The following is an 18,956-nucleotide window of genomic DNA, read 5'->3' on the forward strand; positions in this document are numbered from 1 at the left end:
AGGGTCGAACCGAGGCTCCAGGTCACACTGGGGCGGTGGAGCCCCTGGCTTGGATGGAGGCTCACTGCTTGCCAGACGGGTCCGCCAGCGCTTCTCCATCAGGGGGCGGTTTCCGGGACGGCCCAACTTTCCTTTAGACCTTGGGGAATCCCTACCCTCTGGAGCTCTCGGGTTCGGGCTCTGGCACATCTTGGTCAATATCTTATATTTTTCCAAGGAGCTTCAATTGTCACCTTTTTCAGCCAAGCCCAGTTTGCTCCTGGCAGGGTTGGAAGGAGTTCACAAGCTTAGTGTGTGCTACTTTTTCTTGCTCTGAAAGGAGTTGGGAATAGTGAGGCACGTTGCAAGAATAGGAGTCCACTGTGTGCGTGTGTGGTGTGTGTGTGTGTGAGAGAGAGAGAGAGAGAGAGAGAGAGAGAGAGACAGAGACAGAGACAGAGACAGAGACAGAGACAGAGAGACAGAGAGAGAGAGACAGAGACTGAGACCGAGAGACAGAGAGGGAAACAGAGAGAGACAAGAGAGATTGATTGTACTCTGTGCCTACACGATCTGTCTAGCCTTAACCTCAGGAGGATCTGAGAGGTGAATTTTATTATTATCACATTTTACAAATGAAGAAACTAAGGCACAGAGCGATCCGTCCCCTTGGCTAAAGTTTCACGTCTAATATGACTGACTCAAAAGTCCGAACTCAAGGTATTTACCACCGATTGGGCCTCTTCCCTCCCCTTACAGTAGAGACTGGAGTTTGGGAGCCGCCCCTCACCCCTTTCTCTGAGTCTTGGGGGCCCCCGCCGTTGTCACGACAACCAGGGACCAATAAGGAGCAGGCAGGCGGCAGGAGGCCCCGCCCCAGCCCCACCCCTCTCGGAGGGCTACTGGCTGGCTATAAGGGCAGGAGGCCGAGCGGCGGGAGCCTGAGCCAGGGAGCGCGAGGCGCAGTCAGTCGTCTGAGCGTCTGGAGCGTTCGGAGCCACCATGTGCGGTGAGTGCACGGCGGCTTTTTCCCTCAGAGCCTAGGCCAGAGAGCCAGGCGCAGGAGACCTGCTAGGGGCGGCGATTGTGGGGCTTTCACTAGCCAGGCCTTCCTTCCCTGCGCGCGGACCCGGAGGGACGTCTGGGGGCATGGAAGCTTGGGGAGGAAGGCGTCTAACCTCCGTGTAAGAACCAAGCCGGGACTCCACAGAGCAGGGGCGACGAGGCAGGTCTCAGGAAAGGAGCCCCGCAACACAGAGGTGTCTCTACTACTTATACCAGGAGGGTGCTTCCTCTACTTGGCCCACAAAGGCCGCCACGAGCCACCTCACCTCTCCTCCTGGGCGCGGAGAGGTGGTCCCGAGTCCCAGTTTGCCGCGCCCACCGAGGACAGGGGACCTTACCTGTGCGGTGTCAGCAGCCCGCCCCGGGGCGTCCGGAACAGCTCCTGGTGCGCTCGGAAGGGCTTGCCTATCTTGCTTGCGACGCAAAACGAATCTTCTGTCCTTAGAAGGGTGGGAACTGTGGTAAAGCTTTGCTGGAACGAGCTCTTGGCTACCGATAGATAGTGACTTCCCTGGAGCCTTGGCCCAAAGCTAGGAGCCGGAGCCCTGGACGGGATAGCGGCGCAGCCCCGAGCGACGCCGAAGTGTCCAGCCGGGCTTGCGGAGCAGAAGGGAGGCGGCCGCTCTGGGCGCACATCTGCAATTCCTTACCCTCCTTGCTGGCTGAGCCGCCTCCGCTGGCTGGCTGGCCGGGGAAAGCCGGGAACTTCTGGGACAAAAGGTCACTGTGCGCTTTTTTTTTTTTTTTTCCTGCCTTGAGTAGGATTCAGTTACCCACTCCAGCCCCCTGCGGCTGGAGAACCTGGTGGAACTTTTGAAGCCATGAAAGGCGCCTCTCTGACTTTGCTGAAGGCTTGTGGGGTGGGGTGTGCCAGTGGGTGAGTCCAAAGCCAAGGTCTGTACAGGCCTTGTTTCGTGAGCCAGGAGACCAGGAGAAAAGAACCACATAACAAGGATTAGGCAGGAACCTTGGGGGCGCAGCCTCATCCAGAGAGTGCTGGGGTCAGTTTAAAATCCTGGATCCGCAGACAGAATCTTAGGACTCCTGGGCATCATTTGGCTACGTGTATCTAAGGTTGCCTCCGTGTTTCTGGACACAGAAATGAAACAACCGTACAAGTTTTGTCAGATTCCAAAGCCCCTAGGTTTGAGTTCTTGTAGATCTTTAGAACCAGACTTTAGCAAGAGACCTCAGACTACTTGAACTCTTCGGCTCCCCCCCACACCCCCCTCCGCTGAGCCTCTCAGTTGGCCCTGTGTCCCCACCATCAGCCTTCCACCCTGCTTCCTCCTAGCGCCTGCCTTTCTTTTGTGTCTTTCCAAGCTCTGAAAGACTGTCTCCTCCAACCCTTTGGAAGAGATGGGGTTTGGGTTATAACCAACCCGTCTCCTTTCTAGACTTTGGTATTGATTTGTGACTGAGTATGAGAAGTGCTTTGAGGTCACCAAAGAATGTCTAGGATGCAGTAGAAGTCTTGGCCCAGCTGTGCTCCCATTCAGAACCAGAATCAAAGGAGCCAGAGGCTGGGCGGCCTCTTCAAACTTCAGGGGTTTTTGTTGTTGTTGTTGTTGGTTTTTTTTTTTTTTTTGAGGCGTCCTTGCTGATGATTCCTTGCAGGAATCCTGTAACATCCTGACTAAAAGCAAAGCATACTGTGTTTTTAGTTCTCTCTGTCATTTATGGAGCACCCTTTGCCCATAAGCATCTGTCCTGATTCAGAGCTCACAGCCCAGCTGCCTGGAATTGAGCATACTGGTCTGGGTGGTCCTGGACTTCGTGGTCTATATATGTTCTGCACCGGATACTGGCTTTTCTTTTATATATGGTTGTTTCACTTGCAATTTAAATGAACTTTACAGAAAAATGATAATGATCGTGTTTTTGGCACAAGGATACGATAAATATTGAATCAGTTTCACTCTACCTTTGGGGAAACTGAGGCCCAGTGAGGCCTGTCTGAATAGGAACTTTAAGGTCATTTCAATTTCCTGGGCCGTGTCTGCTGCTTTCATTCAAAGCAGCCTCAGGTTTCAGGGGTCAAGACCAAAGGCCTTATGGGATGGTAAGACGATAAGAGATGACCGTGCCCTAATGATGTCTCCATCCACAGGAAGCTGGGGCTCAGCAGAAACCAACCCCCAAACAGAACAGATGCGCTCAAAAACTTTTAGTGTGTCGAGAATTAAGCCGACCCTTAAATACTGTCTTTGTTAGCGTTCCTTCCCTGTTGCTGAGAGAAAATATCCTGACAGAAGCAACTTAAGGGGGAAGGGGCTTATTCCAAGTTACAGTCCATCATTGTGGGGGAATCCAGGTTGCAAGAATGTGAGGGACCCAGCTAGATTAAATCCACAGTCATGAGCAGAGAACAAGAATGAATGAAAGCATGCAGCACTTAGCGATCTGCCTTCCCTAGCGACTTGCCTTCTTTTGTTCAGCCTAGCACCCAGCCCGCGAAATGGTCCCACCTATATTTAAGGTGCGTCTTCCCACCTAAACTAATACAAGTCAACATATGTACTACAGGTATGCCTACAGGCCAGCTTAAATCCACCTTCATTGAGACTCGCTTCCCAGCTGATTCTAGAAAGATCCGCTATTAAGCCAACCCTCCCAGGTATCAGAGTTCGCTGCATTCTGTTGACTTTCTGCCAATAGAAAGGTGATTGTGTTGTTTCTCCCCGCCCCCTTTGTGGTCCTCCCCTCCTTCCTGCTTTTACTCCCGCACATGATTGCCTGTGGAGAGGTTCTATGTTTTCTATGCTTGAGGTTCTAAAGGGCATGTGGCTGTGCCACCCATTACTTCTAAGAAGGGACAGGTGAGGAAAATGGCCATTCTGTAAGCCAGTCACTCTCCAGCAACAAGATAATCCCAGCTGGCAAATGCTGCCACACAAAAGATACCTCAGACATACGCTACACCTTGGCAGTACCAGGCTGAACCAGACAGACAGACAGCTTTTTGTTCAGTGCACAGGGTTTAAACATTTTTTTTACTTATCAGATTACAAAATTAGGAGAGCTCATATAAAGGTTTTGAGTTTTTTTGTTGTTTTTGTTTGTTTGCTTGTTTGTTTTAGTTTTTTAATCTTAAAAAGGATTCAGAGACGAGCAACCTCGAGTCCATATTTCTGAAGAGCATTGTGGTGGTCTCTTCGATGATGGGCACCAGTTGTCTCCTGGATGTATCACTCATTGAAACATCACAGAGCTAGCTACCTTCTTTAAAGGGCGCTTGTGATGATTCTTTGGAGGCTCTCAGATTGTCTGAGACAGTTTGAGTTCCCTTTGTTCTCCTCTTTGTTCTCCTCTGTACAGACTTTCCTCATCTAAAGCAACCTCTACAGATTCTTTTCAAATGTTTAGAATCCTGGATGCTCAAGTCTTGCCTTTGAGGGCCTAATTCAGAGATTCATAACAGGCTTCCTGAACCCCTAGACACCCAAGCACTCTGGTCCTAGCAATCTCAGACTGGACCCATCAATGTCAGAAGGCGAGTGAAAGATCATTTGAATACCTCCAGCTTCATGGGCATAGTGCCATGTACCTACTTGGACCAAACAGACTTCCTCGTTTATTTAATAGTTAGCTGCTAGGCCATATAATAAGGCATTCACACCATCTCTTGCCCTCCACGTGGTACACATTCTGCCTGTTTATCATGTCCCTAGGAGAAGCAGCCATGGGTTTTATTTCTCCAAGTTTGTCCAGAATTGCATGCATGCATGCATGTGTGCATGCATGCACACAGAGTCTGCTTGTACATTGCAGTCTTTGGGGAGAATTGCCCACTGAATAAAGGAATTGCCTTTTATCTCAGCTGGAGAGCAGGTCTTCCGTGTCAGTTGCTCAGTGTCTATCTATGGGGATTAGAAGACTTCTGACAAAATCAAATCACTCACAACACTCATTTCTTTCTTGTGACATTTCAATCCATAACTACAGAAGGAAGCAATGTCTTTTGTTTGTTTTGTTTTTGTTTTTGTTTTTGAAACGAGGTTTCTCCATACAGCCGTGGCTGTCCTGGAACTCACTCTGTAGACCAGGCTGGCCTTGAACTCAGAAATCCACTTGCCTCTGCCTCCCAAGTGCTGGGACTAAAGGCGTGTGCCACCACTGCCCTGCAAGCAATGTCTTTTGAGAACTGGAGTTGATGAGAGAACATAGACAGACTCTGGGGTCAGTTGCTTGGCTTAGTCTCTCTCCAAGCCTTGTTGGTGAAAGTGGGCAAAACAGAGCTCTTCTACCCAGTGATATGCTATTGTATATTGCTTTCTGGATTGCCATTTTAAAAAATTAATTATGTCTGTGTGTATTGGGGATTATGTTCATGTGAGTGCAGATACCCACCAAGGCCAAGCGAGGTGGGTGTACTTCTCTGGAGCTGGAGTTTCAGGCAGTTGTGAACCATCTGACGTGGGTGTTGGGAATGGAACTTGGTTTCCTTCAAGAGCAGTCAGTACTTACTCTTACCCACTGAGCCATCTCTTGAGCCCCTGATTTCTTAGTTTCTGTGGTATACATACTCTCACCATAGACAGTTTCAGGAGAGGGTCACAGGAAGTCTCTGAATGAGTAATTGGGGAAAGAGAGCACCCAGCTGGTTCCTGGAAGCCACTGGGGGTTGGGGGGAATCACAGCACACCTACACACACCTCTTGGACTGATGTTGACACTCATGGGAACTGAGCTTGAGATATTCGGAAGAACAGTATGCACCCTCAACCACTGAGCCATCCATTCCTCCAGCCCTGTGGTAGAGCATTTGAATTCAGCAGTTTTTCAGAGAGCAGGACCCCTTCTCTGTGCCTTCCTACCTTGCACTCCTCTAGGTATTAATTAGCCTTTCCTTACCTATCCCTCTTTTGCCCCAACTTCTCTAGGGACTGCAAGTAAATTCTAAGTGTTCAGTGCTGGCCGGGCATTGAGAGAAAGTTGGTTCCCTGACCTGATCTCTGTCATTGTCTGTCACTTGGAGGCTGAACTCCTGACTTCTGAACCTGCCTCCATGACTTCTGTGGAGCCTGAGTCCCTGAGTGATCTCTTAAGTCTATGCAGAGGGGAGATGAGTTCTAATAAGTAGACCTAGCTCTGAGTGTGGTGGGTGGCTGTGTCTGGCCCAGTTCCGGGGCCAATTACCTTTGGTTATCTCTGTTTGCTTCTTTATTCACTCATGCATCCATCCAACAGCTGTTTATTGTGTACCTAACGTAGCCTTACATGGTCGTGATACTGTAACAGATAAGAGAATGTAGATGTGGTCTCTACTCTTACGAAGACTGTATGTAGTAGGCAGTCAAACAAAAGGGCTGGGGAGCAAATATAGGAAACGGATTAGTTCTGTGGCCTCTAAGGTGAGAGCTAGAGAACTCAGTAAATCTCATGGGGACCCTGCCAGCTGATCCAGAATAAATAGATGCCGCTTTTTGTAAAGAGCCAGGCCTGGGAGGTGAGGACTGTCCTCCACCCCCAGGCTAAGAGGAACCCTGTTCTCACTCTCAGCCCTTAGTCCCTTTGCCTGAAAGTCATGGCTCTGGGGACCCCTATGCCTCTGTGACCTCCTTTGCCCCACTCTGTAAGGCTCATCCATACATCTCACTGATTCATAACAATGACAAGACCCCATGGAACAGAGATATGTTTATGGGCTGAATTAAACTTGGCCCAACTCACAGCCAGATCACCCATTTGGCTTAACCATCATTTTCCCAGGCAGAGGGTCAAGAAAAAAAAAAGTAGTGAAATGGTAGTATTCCTGTTATTCTGACTTTGACAGTCACTTCTTAGGGGCTAGTCATGTATGGTAGGAATGTACACATTGGCATCAATGACATCCTTGGGGTCAGAGCACTTTGGCTCTGTGACAAGCAGGGCTGTGTGGGCTTTTTGAAGGAAGACGTTCTGAACTGTTGTAACTAGTCTGTTAAGTCGATGCTGCCATCACCGCTGTTTCACGGGTAAAATGAAGCTACTAAGGTTCGTTGACTTGTCAAGGCCGCTCAGAAAGCACAGGACTGGGATGGCATCTGGTCCTGGCTGTGGGCTTCAGGCCTCATCTTCTCGGTTCCTTGCTGTCACAGAGCCAGTAAATGGCAGAGAGAGAATGGCTTGACCCTAAGCCTGTTCTTTTATGGATCTGGTGGGGAGATGTTTTGGGGTCTTTTCTAACCCTCTTGTGGCTACTGTTCTTCCAAGTAATCACGGCCTGGGGGCTCCAGTGAGTCAGACTGGCTCATCTCAGGAGATAGAGAGCAGGAAGGGGATGGGGCACTGGCAACTGAGACCTCAAGGGAAGGGTGTGTGACATGGCTGACCCCAGGGGAGGCTTGGAACAACCCAGAGGAGCACCTGAGAGTTGAGCAGGGGTTTGGCCAGAAATCCCAGGTGTCTCTGTCACTGGATCTCCCCTTGAGAAATTCAGCCCTCCTTCCCGGCATGACTGTTCCCACAGGAAATCAGGATTAACCAGGTCTGTGACTTCCCAAACAGTTCAAGCTTGTCAATCTTTGTCCCTTGGCCAGGATGTCTCTCTTATGATGACACAGGAGAGTTTTCTCTCTTTTTATTTTTTAACTTTATACTTACATTTATTTTATTTATCTTATGTGCATTGTATGTATATGCCTATGGGCATGCTTGTGCCATGCACTCATGTGGCGGTCATGTCTCTTCTTTCATCACGAAAGCTTGTCCAAGGACCAAACTCAGGTCATCAGGCTTGGTGACCAGCACCTTTTCAAGCTGAATCACGTTGCTGGCCTTGGAGATTGTCTTATTAGATATTTTCTAGGGTTGGGACTATAGCACAGCGGTGGAGTGCTTGTGGCCCTGTGAGAGGGGTGGGGGAGAGAAAAGCAAGGGACGGTATAGGGACATGTGGACAGGTTATGTATGGTTCCACCCTTTTATCACTTTTGAGGTGTGGTGGTATTCCAGGGACATTGTGAACCCATTCTCTGAGCCCATTACAGACATTGAGGGAAGACCTCTCCACACATCTTTCCATTACTCCCTGCATGATTTGTTCATGTTCTAAAAACTGCTCTTTTCCTTTCACACAAAGCCCTGTCCTGTTCTCTGTGGAGGGGCTCTGCCTGCCCACGTCTGCTTGCTCTGTGCACCTCCGGCTGTCTTTTCTCAACTCCAGCCAAATACCAGGCTGTCTCTAGTCTGTAGAGGTCACAAACCAGCCTGAGCTGCTAAATCTTTTTATGAGTACACAGGCACTTCTTCTAAGATGCGTGTTGGGTGTGTTTCTAGAACTGCCATAGCTCTTTTTTTTTTCTTTCTGCCATAGCTCTTAACCACGGCATGGCACGAGCTTGCTTTTCGTTTCAGACAACCAGCAAAATGCCTCGCAGAGAGGTTGCATGAATTTAAATGCTCCCTGCCAAGCTGATCTGTATTTAAAAACTGCATTTCACCATTGCTTTCTTTTGCAGATAGGATGGTGGATTCTAAGAGGGGAATTTTGACTGGAGAAATTCCTGGGAAAGCAGCTCTTCTACTTTATGATCTTTTAAAAAAAAAACATAATGTGATTGATAATTAGCAGTGTCTATGCTATTTTATTCATTTCAGTTCAGTTTTGTGTAAACCCAAGTGGCCAGGAAAATTGGCTGTACAAAGAGAGAGGGGGGTGGTGCTTTGTTAATGAAAGAAGTCACTCAGTAGATATTTCATGATGAAAACGAGAAGATTTATGTTTCTTGTGCAAAGACCTCGCAAACCCTCCTTGGCAGCTTGCTCCACAGCAGTCAAACTGTTTCAACTGCCTGCCAAGCTCCTGGCTGGGTGTCAACACAGCTGGTGGTCCTGAGAAAAAGGACATTTTAATATCTAACCAGGGGGTGCTAATGTACCCTTTCTCCCAAGCTGTTATGGATCTTCAGCGCCACACAAAAACATGTGTGCTAGATGCATGATCAAAAGTGGCTTGAAGAAGAGAATTTCAGGCAAGGATGGGAGAGCTGAACCCAGAGGTTTCTTGCTCCAAAGAATCCAGATTTAAAGGCTTTTTTACTTTTTTTTTTTCAAAATTAGAGAATATGTATAGATATAAAAAATACCTGGGACCCAATCTATCAAAATTCATAATATCTTGTACTCCACCCAGTATTGTTAGCTAAGTATCATGTGGAAAACTAAGACCCGTGACAGGAAGAAAAATCAATCAATCAAAACTGATAACAGACAAACACTTGATGGACTGCATTTTATATGATCTAAACCTTTTTAGTGGTGTACATTCTTTGTACATCTCAGGTCCCTGAAGATAATTTCCTCAGAATATATCAATTATTTAGACTATGTTAACTATAACTCCTATAACACACCCTTCTGTTTAAAATATTTTCAGAGCTGGGCATGGGGACACATGCCTTTAATCTCATCACTCCAGGGGCTGAGGATGATAGGCATGAGGACCTGAGTTTGGATCTTTGAGCTAGGTATGGTTGTGTATGCCTGTGACCCCAGCATTGAGAAGTGGGGACAGATGGATTCTGAGAGTCTCTGGCTAGTCAGCCTAGCTATATGAAGAGCTTCCAGAATCCCTGTTTTAATGCAATTAAAGCAAAGAGCAATAGAGGAAGATATCCAGGTCCTGCTCTAGCCTCTGCATGCTCTCCCCACCAGCATATGCATGTGCTTGCACACACACACACACACACACACACACACACAGGCACCCCCCCCCACACACACAGGCACCCCCCCTCCACACACACACAGGCACACACACAGACGGGCACACACACACACACACCTACCTGAAACTGTGTCTTGCCTGTCAGCTAAGCCCTTACCAACCCTGTGGCTGTAAATGCACAGTTTGAGGTGACAACAGAAGAGGCACACATTTCTTTTTCCTTCTTCACAGTTTCCCAGATAGATTTCTTTTTATTATCTGTCTTAGCAACCTCTGTCTTTGATTTTTTTTTCCTCTTATTCAATAAAGAACTTACACAGTTTTACTTAAAGGGAAGGATATAAGAGTACCTCCTGAGACTATTATTTGCTGCTATTAATACTCTTGTACTTGGGGCCATTTTTAAATAAGACAGACATTACCGAAACTCAATTGCAACACTGGAACACCAGTCATCACCCGAGTCTGTGATGCTCTGTAGCTGATCTGGTACTGAGATGCTCTGATCTCATTCTGATAATGCAGACAGATTCAAGATGGGTGTGTAGTTACATATCATGGATCTCTGAGCAAGGGGATGGTGCACATGCTGGCTATGAGCATGTTTCCTCATGTTAGAGCAGTGTACAATTTTAAACTTGTAAATTATTTATTTATCGAAATTTTCTAGTTATTACTTTTAGGTCAAGGCTGGAATGGAAGATGGTAGCTGAAACCTCAGAACTCGAATTTTCAGATAGAGAAGACCTATTTTATTTTATTAAGATTTGTTTATTTTATTTATATGAGGACACTGTACCTATTTTCAGACACACCAGAAGAGGGCGTCAGATCCTGTTACAAATGGTTGTGAGCCACATGTAGTTGTTGGGAATTGAACTCAAGACCTCTGGAAGAGCAGTCAGTGCTCTTAACTGCTGAGCCATCTCTCCAGCCCAGGAATGCTTATTGAGTAGCTTCATCTTATATGACTGTCCCAGAGAGTTACACTCTTTTTTAGTGACTAGAACTTTAGCCATACAACCCATGGAACTTTCTTGTTGTTCACTGAAAAGTTAGTATGAGCAAAGGCTCATCTAAATATAGACTGTGGTAGTGACTGTACAATCCAAATAAGACTAAAAACCTTGGAAATGTATTTCTTAAAATAGATAATTTAGTACATTAATATCTCAAGAAAGCTATTGAAATTTTCATTTTGATGTTGAAAGAAAATTATCTTTAAAAAAAAAAATAAGTAATGTACAAAAATACACCCAAGAGCCAGATGTGTTTTTGTTTGAAGCGTGGGACAGAAAGTCTGAGCTGCTAGGGAAGGACCCAGACGACATGCAAACCCCTTATCCTCAGCCTCTCACTCTCCCCCAACCTGAAGTCAGCAAGAAAAACAAAAATAGCTGAGTGTCAAAACTGTCCTTGGCCACTTTAAAAAGAAAGTCATGTGTAACTGCTCAGAAAACACACTGCATGTGTTTTCTAAATTATGTGTGTGTACATGCCTTTGCCTCTGTGTGCTTGTGCCTCTATGTGTATATGCACATGAGTGTACCTCCCCTTGGAGACCAGAAGAGGGCATCAGATACACTTGGAGCTGGAGTTAGCTGTAGCAAATTGTATGTCATGTGATGTGGCTACTAGGCTGGCACTCTGATCCCTAAAAAAGACCTGAAGCAGGGACCTTCATCATTCCACCATGGAGAAAAGATACAAATAAACAAATACATCAAATAAAATAAAGACAAACTGAATCATCTTGGTTTGCTAGCCTCCCCCCGCCCCCTTTTTTTTCCGGGTTTCTCTGTGTAGCCCTGGCTATCCTGGAACTCACTCTGTAGACTAGACTGGCCTCAAACTCAGAAGTCCGCCCGTCTCTGCCTCCCAAGTGCTGAGTTTAAAGGTGTGTGCCACCACTGCCTGACTTGCTAGCCTACTTTAACAAGCCTTTCCCAAGAGATGGATCTAGTCTGGCTCTTATAAAAGACTACTTTGACATTAAATCTTTGGAGCAGGAGCTCAGTAGAGTGTTTGCCTTGAATGCACAAAGTCCCTGCCTTTTTTTTTTTTTTTATCAACTTGACATACAATGGATGAATCATTTGGGAAGAGGGGATACTAATTGAGAAGATGTCTCCATCCAATTGGACAGAGAGATAAATCCATGCCTGGTCTTCTCCAAGAAGCAGATAGACATGAATGACAGATGACATGCACAATTGTACGTTCCTGAGGGTATGAGACTCAGCCAAGGAGGAAAGAGGAGTAAGGACCTGCTACCAGGGCAATAAAGATTGTTCTTTGTACTGCTGGGCACACCCTTCATTTGTCTTCATTTGTTGGTGGCACCCAGCTTTGCCTAGGCTTAAATACATTGCTCTGGTTTATTGGTTCCGCACATCTGCCAGTGAATAGAGGAGAAATCCTCTGCTGTGAAACTGTAAGGTCAAGGGTCATGACACACAGAGAGATGGGCTGACAGAATACAACTCTTCCAGAGGACTAGAGGGATAGCCAGCTTTTCCTCTGCAAGCGGCCTGGGGGCCAAGATGCCTCCTTTGTCTGGTGGTGGTTTTTGTTATTGTTGTTTGTTTGGGGTTTTGTTGTTTCTTTCCTATACAGGACATTGGTTTTTCCTTAAGATGACATTTTATTTTCTCTTTGGGCAGGAATCTTTGCCTACATGAATTACAGAGTTCCCAAGACCAGGAAGGAGATTTTCGAAACCCTTATCAGGGGCCTGCAGCGTCTGGAGTACCGGGGCTATGACTCTGCAGGTGGGTCTCTGAGACTCCCGAGATGGATACTTTACTCATATTCTTTGTAGAGGGGCCTTTTACAGCCTGGGCACTTCTCTGATACTTTTTAACATTACTTTACTAATGTAACTCATTGTTTCCTGCTGAAGGACTATACTTCCCAGCTTCCCTTGTGGACTATGGAAGTCATTTCTGCATCTTTAAAGTACCACATCCCATCTTCTGTAGGCATTTGGGCATCTGTACAAGTGACGAAAGTGCCTGCTTGCCATGAGTTAACATGGTCATGCTGGAGGTCAGATCAGGCCTCTTTCTTTCCTATTTGGCCTCTCTACAGCTGCCTTTAATCATCTAACAATAACCATGCTTGCTCATCAAAGAAGTTTCAAAACTGTAGAAAAATCGAGAAAACATTGTTTTTTTTTTTTAACTGTAGAAAAGAAAACGCAAGGGTTAAAAAGAAAACTCTCTAACAAAATGTGTATCAGATACAGCTTCATCAACGTTGATCAAAGGCATAAGTTTCAACTGTGCAAGATGAAGGAGTCCAAAAGATCCTGCGGGGCAGCTTAGAGTGGATGGTTAACAGTACACGTTTTAAACGTGCACCCACACAATAGTGTTCATGGGAAGGGGTCCCCAGGGAATGTGGGTGAAGGAGAAGTTGAGGGCTTGGATTTTTGGGTATTTCCACTGGTAGTTCCCCATCTCAAAGACCAGTAAGTTGGATACATTAAATATATATATGTAGCTCTCTGCCTGCCCAGCATACCTCACTAAAGTCCCCTCCAGCAGTTCTAGTTGTTGTGCGTGATACCATCTGGGTTGAGAATGGAGGGAGTTTTTGTATATAGATTTTCTACTAATCATCACCTTGCAATTTTGTAACATTTAACTCTTTGGGATGTTAAAGTTTGAGCTAAGATGGGGTGTGTGTGTGTGGGGGGGGAATGATGGCACACACCCCCTGAAGCAGACAGGTTGATTTCCTAGTTCAAGGTCAGCCTGGTTTACAGAGGCAGTTCCAGGTCAAACAGGGCTACACACCCTGTCTTGAAAGCAAAAACATTTGAAACCAGGGCCTTCTACACACTGCTTGGTGTCACAGCCTCAGCCCTTGGCTTTACAGTCTTCATTTTTCTTAGCGTTTCTACTTTCCAAAGCTCCCCCTTAAAAGGTCTTTCTGACTCACTTCCCAATCCTCATGGGATGGCAGTGTCAGGGTTCTCTCCTCCCCTGGCAAAAGGTTTAAGTAAGTAGCTTGCAGAGCCAAGGAGCTAGGTGACCTGTCCTTGTAAATTCTTAATGGAAGGCAAATCCAGAAAGGATTTACAGGCATGCAAATGGAGGGATGAGGCAGATGGGGGTTACAATGCAAAGAGCACAGCAGGCTAAGTGTTTTTGAGTCCTCTCTTGTCATTAATGACAGCTAGGGGTTTGTCTTTCAAAGTAAATATCCTGAAAACTAGATTGTTCTCTTTGATCATGCTGAAGAAATATGGTAATGGCTGGTGGTGGTGGTGGTGGTGGTGGTGGTGGTGGTGGTGGTGGTGGTGGTGGTATGTATGTGTCTTAGTATGTTTGAAATCTTAAATTTCCCAAATGCACCTACTGCAACAAACCATACCTTGTGGTCGTAATCCTAGGTGGTATATTCAGTTACTGGTAAGGCTGAGAGAGGCACCGAGACACCAATACCCTGGGATGCTCTAGTAGTAACATTCGCATCTCCTCACAGATACATTTTATCATCCTTAGATTATTTATTTATACCTAACGCAATGTGATTTGAGTATTTCTTACAATGCTTTGTCTCTGAGATAATGACAAGGAAAAAAATCTGGCCAGGCAATGGTGGTGCATGCCTTTAATCCTAGCACTTGGGAGGCAGAAACAGGCGGCTTTCTGAGTTTGAGGCTAACCTGGTCTACAGAGTGAGTTCCAGGACAGCCTGGGCTACACAGAGAAACCCTGTCTCGAAAAACCAAAAAAAAAAGAAAAGAAAAAAATAATCTGCCGGTATTCAGTACAGATGGAATTTATTTGCTGTGGAGTCTACATGTGTTTGAGTACATCTGTGTATATGTGACTGCACATATGGACATGTGCATGGAGGCCAGAGAGGTCCATTTAATTTTTTGAGACAATGTTTCTCATTGACTTGGAACTGGTAGATTGGCTAGACAAATGGCCTGTGGGTTCCCAGGACCCACCTGTTTCTACTTCTCAGCCTTGGATTTACAAGCATGCAGCACCATGCCTGACTTTTTTTAAGTTTTATTTATTATTTATGTGAGCACACTGTTGCTGTCTTCAGACACACCAGAAGGAAGCATCAGATCCCATTACAGATGGTTGTGAGCCACCATGTGGTTGCTGGGAATTGAACTCAGGACCTCTGGAAGAGCAGTCGGTGCTCTTACCAGCTAAGCCATCTCTCCAGCCCCCTTGGCTTTTTTTTTTTTTTAAATTAATGTGTATTCTGGAGATTGAACTCAGGTCCAACTGATCTATTGCCTTAGCCCCTACTTCTGATCATCTATCTCTTGGTTGGTCACAGATGTGAAGCCTCAGACAAAGATAGTAAACTGCACCTTTTGGTGACAGAAATTCAACATGAAAAAAATAATGTTTATGTTCTCAATTTTATAGTTCTAAAATAAGAACTGCTCTCCTGAGATGGCAGTGTGAACAGTGGTTGCCTGCTTGGAGTAGTGACATGGAAGGGAAAGACACAGGGCTCTTTAGTATTTCTGTGGGTCATGCTGGTACAGGCATCAGAATTCAATGTTCGCTGTAAACTGTAGGTGTGGCCATTGATGGGAATAACCACGAAGTCAAAGAAAGACACATTCATCTTGTGAAGAAAAAGGGGAAAGTGAAGGCTCTGGATGAAGAACTATACAGTAAGTAGATGTTCTGTGTCAGAGTGATGGTTGCCACATAGGTCCTTGGAAATTATTGCCAACAGCACTTGAGACTGAAAATGTGGTGTTGCATCTATACTTGGGTGATTATTAGCAGTGTTGGGGCCAAGTTGTAAGACTGTCTCTTGAAGTGTAGGAGGTTTTATTTTAAGCAGTTACATGGGGAGATGAGAAACTGTTTTAAAAGTTATGTCTTTATTTTAATCATTCTGGCATATAATACTGCTTTTCTGTTATATTAAAGATACATTATTTTCTTTCCTAAGTCATCTTATTTTGATTAGGAAATAAGGGTGAAGTATAGTGGCTCAAGTCTGGAATCCCAGTACTTGGGAGGCCGAGGCAGGAATATTGCTGCCAGTTTGAGGCCAGTTTGGTCTATATAGTGAGTTCCAGGGCCACATAGCTATAATCCATCTCAAAGCGGGGAAGAGGGGTTCAGTTACTGATTAAACACTAAATAAAACGTAACATAGATAGTACCCAGATGCAGCGGATCCCTGGGGTGCCATGTGTGTGACTGACATTAAAGATGGGCCATTAGTGAGGATAGCTTCTAGTAAAATGGAACCACCTTGCCTTAGTGGTGGCCTGCCAATGCTTTCTTTTTCCCTCTTGAGACAGGGCTCTGTGTAGCCTTGGCTGTCCTAGAACTCACTATAGACCAGGCTGGCCTTGAGCTCAGAGATCCACCTGTCTCTGCTTTCCCAACACTGGAATTAAAGATATGTGTGTGCCCCTTCCACCTGGCTACCAATGCTTATTTTTTAAAGTACAGACAGTACCTGGGGAGATGGCTTTGTTTGCCACACAAGCCTGAGAGCCAGAATTCAATTCCCAGCACCTCTGTAAAAGTCAGGAAGGTGTGACAGTAAAGGCAGAGAGACAGAGGATCTGCCCAGCAAACTGACTAGCCAGACTAGCCACCATGAATGAGCTCTGAGTTTAACACAAGACCATGCCTCAATGAATAAGGCAATCAATGATCAGGAAAAACACCCAGCATCAACCTTGGGCCTCCACACACATGCACACTTCTGAAACCATGTGTGCACACCCTACACAGATGCATGCATGCAAACACACATGTACACAAACATACACGCACCTGAATGTACAACACAGGCGCACACACAAACACACAAACACACATGCGCAACACGCACCAACACAGCCATTTTTTTTTAAAGATTTATTTATTATTATACATAAGTACACTGTAGCTGACTTCAGACACACCAGAAGAGGGCGTCAGATCTCATTACAGGTGGTTGTGAGCCACCATGTGGTCGCTGGGATTTGAACTTGGGACCTCCGGAAGAGCAGTCAGTGTGCTCTTACACACTGAGCCATCTCGCCAGTCCCCCCACCCCCAACATAGCAATTGGTTTTCTTTTTGTTTTAGAGCAAGATAGCATGGACTTGAAGGTGGAGTTCGAGACGCACTTTGGCATTGCCCACACACGCTGGGCCACCCACGGGGTTCCCAGTGCTGTCAACAGTCACCCACAGCGTTCAGACAAAGACAATGGTAAGTAGAGCCTGTTCAGGGTGTTTCTACCTCTCCCTGAATGGTCTGTCAGAGATGATCCTAGCCAGAGTGCCTTCCATGCCTACCTCAAGCTGAACTTTTCCCTCTACCCAGTGCTCCTGAGACAGTCTAAGCATCTCCCTGGTGGACCACAAGGGGCCCAGTCAGGCCAACGCCTGATCCCCTGGGTGGCGCTGACCTAGGTATGCACAGGAAATGATGGCATTTTACCGTAAGAGCTACTGGCTCTTTGGAATTCATTCCAAGAGTGGAGGATAACAGTGCACTAGTTCATTTTCCATCACTATAGCAAAATACTTGAAGCTGGAGAAAGAACTATTTACGTCTTAGTTTTAGGGGCAGAAAGTTCATGATCAGGAAGTGCATCTGTAACAACTCAGAATCCCATGGAAACTCTTATTAGTATCTTCCGGAAGCATGTCTCCAATAACCTCACAGGACACTTTATCTCCTAAAGGTCCTAGCACCTGTCAATCACCACCCTGAGGACCTAGCATCATGAACTGTGCTTCTGAAGGCTACACTCAACCCATAGTAGACAGTATGAGACAAGCAAATATGCTAGCAGGCTAGGACCATAAAGAGCACCCAGAGCACCTTTTTCATCCAGCTCAGTTCATCTTCCTCTCCCACAAAGAGTGGTCCTGAGCAGAGGCAGATGACACTGCTGGTCATGGTTAATGCTTAAGTTCCTCTCCAAGCTCTGCATCCCAGACAAAGGGCTCGGAGAGGCAGAGCTGCAGCCATCACCCTAAGAGCTCTTCCCAGTAGCCTTGACTTGACTTACTTGGTGTTTTTCAAGCTTGAAAATGATATATACCAGCCCAGGCCTCTGACACCCTTGAGAAACCAGAAGCTATGGGAACACTGAGTTCGCCGTACCTTAGAGTACCATTGATAGGCAGGAGGCCAAGGCCGTGAAGCAGACATGGGGCTGTGCGTGGCAGGCAGCCTTTCGGGGGTTTGGAGTTCCTCTGCTCTCCCAGCTCCCTCCTTGTCCTGGCCTAGTCACAGGCCCACTTCACTTGTGCAGTCCCCCAGGATGGCTCTCATACTGTAATCCTCTTAAATGACCCTTTGACTGCCTTCTCGTGGGAAGAAGATTGGCAAGTCTGCACCGCAGGTCCCAATAGCCCCGGCTGGCGTGTATAGTCAGGCAAGAAGGACAAGCACCCTCACCCCATCACTAGTGTGGCTCCTTCCCCCGACACACTTTAAAGGGATTCACCAGCCCTATTTGGAAGGGAGGATGTCTTTAGAGAAGGGGAGGACAACTAGGCAGCGTGGGCTAGAGAAACCGAGTATGTGTGCATGGTCTGTGTCAGGTTTCCTGCTGGAGGCTCTTGAGTCTGGCCCACACTCTGAACAGTAGAACATCTCAGAGCTGGGGCAGGCACCATACCTAGGAGAAAATGGCAAACCCCACAGCACTGAGTATCTAGCCAAATGCCACTAACATGCTGAAGCTGGTCTTCAGGACGGCAGTATTGGCTGAGAAAATATTACCAAGGCCATGAGCCCTGCGGGGTCCTGCCCTGCCTAGTGACAAGGCAAGCCCCATCAGAAGCTCCCTACTTGAGGATACTCTATGCTTCTGATTGTGTCCCCAATGCAGGGAAATGCCAAGTAGGACCCACCCATAGCCACATTTGTTAGAAACTGCTGCTTTGATTCAGGATAACCAGTAAAAAAAAATACCATTAGCAATCTGAAGATTCATCAAATGTCTCGACCAACTCACCAGGGATGATCAATGTGCTTTCAAGAGCATCTTTACACATAGCTACCAAATAGCATGAGAGAATGATACAGTCTTGCTTAGGATGCCTCCATTATAGCCCATTAGAGCTTAGCAGGCCAAGAGAAATTGTTTTCACAAAGAAAACATGGTCAGTAAGAAACAGATAAGAACATTGATTAACACAAAAGAAAATGTGATAAGAAAATAATATAAAGAAACAATGTCAGCCGGGCGGTGGTGGCGCACGCCTTTAATCCCAGCACTTGGGAGGCAGAGGCAGGCGGATTTC

General features: G+C 46.3%; 1 protein-coding gene across 1 annotated transcript in view; it reads left to right on the top strand.

Annotated features, from left to right (window-relative positions):
- The first annotated feature begins 828 nt into the window (after positions 1-828).
- Positions 829-18,956, top strand: part of Gfpt2 (glutamine-fructose-6-phosphate transaminase 2) — a 50,018-nt gene continuing 31,890 nt past the window's right edge. Inside the window, exons 1-4 of the mRNA XM_031352899.1 lie at positions 829-988; positions 12,358-12,465; positions 15,255-15,353; positions 16,780-16,905. Of these exons, the coding sequence (XP_031208759.1) occupies positions 982-988; positions 12,358-12,465; positions 15,255-15,353; positions 16,780-16,905 (340 nt within the window). The 5' untranslated portion in view covers positions 829-981. The remainder of the gene's footprint in view (positions 989-12,357; positions 12,466-15,254; positions 15,354-16,779; positions 16,906-18,956) is intronic.

This window comes from Mastomys coucha, unplaced genomic scaffold (assembly GCF_008632895.1).
Source record: "Mastomys coucha isolate ucsf_1 unplaced genomic scaffold, UCSF_Mcou_1 pScaffold5, whole genome shotgun sequence".
Taxonomy (NCBI): Eukaryota; Metazoa; Chordata; class Mammalia; order Rodentia; family Muridae; genus Mastomys; species Mastomys coucha.